General features: G+C 40.2%; 1 protein-coding gene across 1 annotated transcript; it reads right to left on the bottom strand.

Moving 5' to 3' along the window:
* Window positions 1-213: 213 nt before the first annotated feature.
* Window positions 214-1,175, bottom strand: LOC119342560 (glycine, alanine and asparagine-rich protein-like). The gene has a single exon (XM_037614103.1). The coding sequence runs from the start codon at window positions 1,023-1,025 to the stop codon at window positions 555-557; it is 471 nt and encodes a 156-aa protein (XP_037470000.1). The 5' UTR covers window positions 1,026-1,175; the 3' UTR covers window positions 214-554.
* Window positions 1,176-6,307: the final 5,132 nt, after the last annotated feature.

Consider the following 6,307-nt stretch of genomic DNA (forward strand, 5'->3'; position numbering starts at 1 on the left):
AGCATCTACTGGGCTAGTAAAATAAAAAACATTACTGAGTAGTAGTGTCCTGTAAGTCACAAATTTAGAAATTAGCCATCTACTGGGCCACTGGAAAAAAATCTACCGGGTCCAATGGCACCACAATAGTTCTTGGTTTACTCCAGTGACATTATACCTTTTTTTGTAGTGTATTACAATGACATTATACCTTACTTCCACTTGCTGGTTTACAGTTTCGACCATGCAAGTTCCCAGATATAGCCATAACTATTTTTTCACACAAGTATCAATTGCTTGCACCAAACTACTTTCTATATAATTTGCATTAAGCAAACGGTGTTAGTCCAAGAAAATAGAAGGTCTTGTTCATATGTTCTTCCATTTCAATTCGACGAATTTGTTTCCACGGATCGCCAGAAGCAATCAGCAAGGAACAAAGATCCTAATCCCCCAACCCCTAAATTCACAGGCCCGCACATATATACAAAAGCAGAATTCGGGTAGAGGAACCAGATCATACATCAGGAAAGACGGGGCAGTAGGAGACTGAACAGTCCGACCGGGTCCCCACCTCAGCAGACTCTGGGGACGAAGCGCAGCGCCGCGACGCGAGCGGCGAGAAGCCCCGCGAGCCTCCTCACGGCAAACTGGGTGCAGTTGGAGAGCGCGATGAGGCACATGAGCTCGTAGATCACGCCGAGCGCCACCTCCACCGCCGATCGGCGGGGCGCGGGGACGTCAGGCTCTGATGAGTCCCAGCCTTGACCAGATCCGGACCCGAAACCATGGTTCCACCCGCCGCCACCGCCGCCGCTCCCGCCACTGCCGGGTCCGAAAGGGCCCTCCCCGTCATCGCCGCCCGCGCCGGAGATGGTGTTGGAACGGCGGGTGCGCGCGCGGCGGCGGCGGACGGTGGCCGAGGCGGAGGCGGAGGCGCGGCGGCTGATGGTGGTGGTAGCGGAAGAGGTGGCGTGGGGGCGGAGGAGCACCGGCTTGGCTGGCGGGGAAGAGCCGGCGGTGGCCGTGGCGGCTGAGATCTCCATGGTTGGTGGCCGGCGGGCTAGGGTTGTGTGTGGAGGAAGGCACGCGATCGAAGGTTTTCCCGTGTTGTGACTGCCAAGGCGACGCACGGACACGGAAGGAGGAGGGCGCACGGCCCGTCGGTGCCGAGGGTTCAACACTTCCACTGCTTGGGATCAGGCTCAGGATCGTTGACAGGGGTTCGTTCGCTGCGGTCCACGGATGGGCGAACGGCCAAAATGCTCCGGATGCTAACGTGCACAAGAACGCAATGTGTCACTATCTCTACCTAATTTTGCTCTAACTAATAAAGACACGTGCATTCATTAAGAGAAGATGTTCCCGTCGACTACAAAGATGTCTGTGACGATTTGATCAATCTCAGTATGATTAATATGTTGTGTCGGCTCCGTCACACAAAGGTCTCATACGGATATGATGTGCGTCTGTATGTTTGCGTCTGTATTGTATTCAAAAAATTAACCAAAAAATAAAGAGAGATGTGTTTCTCTGTTTTTTTATCCCTCCACCCATTGTTCTAAAAAAAGGATCCGTCAGTCCCCCTAAAAATTTTGTTTGTAGTTATTCAAAATGGTACTAAATTTTATTACCTTCATCCTAAGTTAATTTATGTGTTAGATACATTTATATCCAAAAAAGTATAAGACAATTAATTTGAGGCGAAGGGAGTATCAAACTAGCGATGTTTTTGTTCAATGGGCCACGAATGGCAATTTTATCCAAGCCGTCTTAAGTCTAGCCAGCCCATGCAGATGTATGTCATAGCAAATTAGAACTAGAAAGAGATCTCCTCTTCGGGAGCTCCTATAGGGCGCCTTCTGCGCCGCTTAATGTTCCTGGCGCTCGCGCGCGTCGCCTAGCGGGCCGGCCCAATAACCTCGCCAAAAAGAAAACGTGGTTGAAACATAATTTCGCCAAAAAGAAAACGTAGTAGAAACATAATTGCAGGTAGTGGGATTTGAACCAACGCACCTACATATACAGCCAAAAGAAACAGTGCAGTTACCACTACACTAGGACAGCTTACATGTCTATAATCCAAAAACAAACCTACATAATACTTCTTCTAGTACAACATTGACATAACTTCTGTACCATAAAAATCATTTCAGAAAAGGGAAACATAAAAAAGAAAAAGGAAATCATATATGTGTAATAAGAGTTCAATTTTAAAAAACATTCATGGAACTCGAAAAGGTTCATCAATTTTCTTAAAAAATACGAATTAGAAAAAAAAGTTAACCAATTCTGAAAAAAGTTCATCGAATTTGAAAAAATTAGTTCATCAGTTCTGAATATAGTTCATCAAATTTCGAATATTCCTTTTCTTTTAAACGTGAACTATGTTCTTCAAAAACTGAACAAATTTTGAAATTTGAATACTTTTTGTGTACTGTGAACAATTTTTAGAAAGCAAATTTAGAATACACATTGAACATTTTCTTAGTATAGGGTGAACATTATACAAAGAAACACTAACCATTTTTTTAGAATACGCTGAACTTTTTTTGAGTAAATGCTGAACAAAATTTCTCTACACGATGAACATTTTTTATACACACTGAACATTTTTTTAATGTATGGCGAACAATATTCAAATACACATAGAACTTTTTTTAAGTACGATGAACTCCTTTTGAGTGCACACTGAACAAAATTTCTAGACATGATGAACATTTTTTTATACACACTGAACATTTTTTCAATGTATGATGAACATTTTTCTTCAATATGGTGAACAAAAATTTCATAAAATTTGAAAAATTAGTTCATTGAATTTGAAAAAAAGTTCACGAAATTTTAAAAGTAATTCATCAAAATTCAAAAAAAGTTCATGGATTTCAAAAAAGTTGATCGTGTTTGATTTTTTTATCAAATTTCAAAATAAAAGTTCATTGACTTTGATAAAAGTTCATCAACTTTGAAAAAAAAGTTCATCAAATTGAGAAAAAGTTCACAAATTTGAAGAGAATGTTCATGTATTTAGAAAAAAATGAAAAATATATAAAAAGAACAAAAACAGTTCTAAGAAAAACGAAAAAATAAAAGAAAAAAACTAAACAAAACTCTTCCAAGAAAAAATTAAAAAACGAAAAAGAAAGAAGAAAGAAGAAAAGAAGTAAAAAACTGACGAGAGACGCAAAAGGTGCGGTGGCTGTGGTGGTTAGCGTAGTGTGCATATGACCAGGAAGTCACGGTTCGGTTCCCACTGTGTTCGTATTATTTTTGCTCCTTAATAAAGAGGAGGGAAAAAATGAAATGGGCCGGCCCGCGTGGAGAAGGGGGTGTGCGCCGGTTTGCCCTAACACCTAAAACGGGCGCTTAAGGCGCCGTTTAGGAAATACCCTCCTCTTCAGTGCCCTCTGTGCCCGTTACCGCTACTGATGCCCGCGCACCATGCGTACTGGGCCGGCCCAACAAACACGATGAGGAGAAAAAAAGTTAGTCGGCTTGTACTGATAAAAACCCAATAGGCCAACTCATCTTATTGTCAATTAGGACAAAACAGTATGTGACTCTTCTTTAGTACAACATTAACATGTATGATATATACCCAGCTTATTATGCGTATTATATTATGATGAAAGTGAAAAAAGAATTCACAAAAAGTAAAACATGAACCTGAAGAAAGCTCACATATTTAAAAGGTTCATAAACACTAATTTTTTTATCGATTTTGAAAAAAGTTTGGAAATTTGAAAAAGTTCATCGATTTAGAAAAAAAGTTCATAAAATCTGAAAAGGTTGACGAATTTGAAAAAAGACATCAGTTTTGAAAAAAACACAAAATAGAAAAAAATCATTGATTTCCTAAAAAAGTTTATCAAATTTGAAAATTTTCATCGATTTTAAAAAATACTTCACAAATTACAAAATTTCATCGGATTTTCAAAAATGTTCATCAATTTTTAAAAAAGTTTATCATTTTCTAAAAAGAGTTCAAAAATTCAAAAAAACTTTAGGGATTTTGAAAAAGGTTCACGAATTTGGAAAAAGTTCATCAATTTTGAAAAAAGTTCACAAATTTGAAAAGGTTCACCAATTTGAAAAGGTTTTATAATTTTTTCACAAAATTCCTAAATTCACGAACAATATAGTATTCTTCATCTTCAACGACTAAGTAGTCATCATCTGTTGCAGTCATGGCTGAACTATTTTTATCCTTTTTCTTAGTTTTTTTGCATGTTTACCCTCTGCAATCTCTTTTTTAATTTCTACATTTTCTCTTCTTATGCCAGATTGCCTAAATAAAGCAATTGAATTTTTTTCTCTGTTTTGACTATAATCTTTCCCTAGATTTATCTCCACCTTGCTGGAATCTTGTGTGACTAGGTCCATGGTCAACCACATACACATCCGAAGAAGAGGCATCATTTTCACATTTCCCTTATTTCTGGCTTCTTCGTTCAACATATTGTTTTTCACTATCTCACGACAAGCGTGTTCCAGCTATCAAGCATGGAACTTAGCAGCAACAATGCATGTATCTCATCCTCAAAATTACCATTCGTTGCTGAGAGTTGATTTATACGGCATTGGAAGACACATTCAAGTGTTCAATCACATTGTTGCCATGTTGGTACTCAAGCTTGCAAGTATTTTGATTACGTGGGCCTTGTTCATTGATGTCTTCATCTCATTCATAGACTCCAATTTATGCCACATCTCATACGAATTTGTGACATTTGCAACATGGTGGAATATATTGTGGTTTGTGTAGACCATACCTATTTGTCTTTCCATGTAGCACTCTTCATTCTTCTTCCGTGATACCAAAGGGTACCTTGTCTTTCACAATTGGTTCATAAAAATATGTGCAATAAATGTCGTCTTTCATCATGGGCTTCCATAGTGAGTAATTAGAAGAATCAAAAATTACCATGTCATTTGTCGTAGCACCCTCTTCCATAGCCATTGTGAGCAGCACTTCCAATAACAACCAAACAACTAAGATTAGCAAGCTCCTAAGAAACACTAAAGTTTTGATGCAACTCTGTTGGGAATTAGCACACAAACACACTTATGATGAACTGAAAAATGTTGTGGAAACAAATTAATCTCTACACCACTTCATGTATTAATTCAGAGACGTTGCACAACATGGAAGGAAATATATGCAATAACATATATGTAGGAAATAGCCCTTGCAACCCTCTATACCCACCTCAGACAATCTCTGGAATCAGGGGAAACTCTTTGAATAACAACATAACATCAACACACAAAGACACAAGTTGGGGTAAAAAGCACATAAAAAATCTTGTATCTCTGTGTGCTCATGTTTTGTTGTTGTCCAAAGAAGTTCTCCTGACCCTAAAAATCATTTCACAAGCGCCTGGGGTGTTGCGAGAGCTATTTACACCCTATATGTTGATGCATATGTTTCCTTTCATACTAAGCAACAATCCTTATATTAGTGAATGAAGTGGTGCTGAGATTAGTTTCTTTCCGCTCCACTTTTTCAGTTCACCATAAGTGTGTTTGCATGCTAATTCCCAACAACATGGTAGAGGTTGGCGATGTCCAATCACGTCTTGGGCCTTTTTTTCTTCACATGCCCTTATAGGCGGGCCCCACTTGCAGGAATCAGCGTCAAACCGGCTAAACTTGATTGAGCTTATTGTTGGAAACTAGTTGACTACTTGTTGAGAACATGTTTACATCGACATACTTTGACTCCCATGGGTGAAGCAACGATTGTTTGGCTTGTTCGAAACCGCATGAAAACATTGTGAATGTGGCTGTCACATTATGGTCTACTTGGACAACATAGAGGAAGGTCATACACGAGGGTATTTTCCAAATCCCCTTCACTACAAAAAAAGACACATCCGTGACATTTTGGGCTGAACGAATTTTTTTTCTGTCATACATATGACACTTCTATGACGATAATTGTGACAAAACTCGGTATCATCATAGATGTGGTGTGCTCCTACTTCTATGACAAGAAATCATGACAAAAAATGGGCTTTTCGTCCTGGGCGGGCCGGAGACGCAGCTGCATGACATTCTTTGGGCCGTCCATGACGGAAAAAACTGTGGTAGAAGCGAGGGGGGGGATTTCGGGGAGTTGCCGGTTACGATGGGAGGTCGGGGGCCGAGCGAAGCGCGTTTCTCTCGTACACGTGCGAGGCGTTGCCTCTAACTGAATTCGAGCGAGGCGTTGGGTTGTAACTGAACCCGAGCGATTGCACTACAGGCTACGCGTTACTGAACCCGAGCGATCGGTCGATGGCTGTTAACTGAACCTGAGGGAGCGATTCCTTCACTACTGCTGCTA

This window comes from Triticum dicoccoides, chromosome 1B (genome assembly GCF_002162155.2).
Source record: "Triticum dicoccoides isolate Atlit2015 ecotype Zavitan chromosome 1B, WEW_v2.0, whole genome shotgun sequence".
Classification (NCBI taxonomy): Eukaryota; Viridiplantae; Streptophyta; class Magnoliopsida; order Poales; family Poaceae; genus Triticum; species Triticum dicoccoides.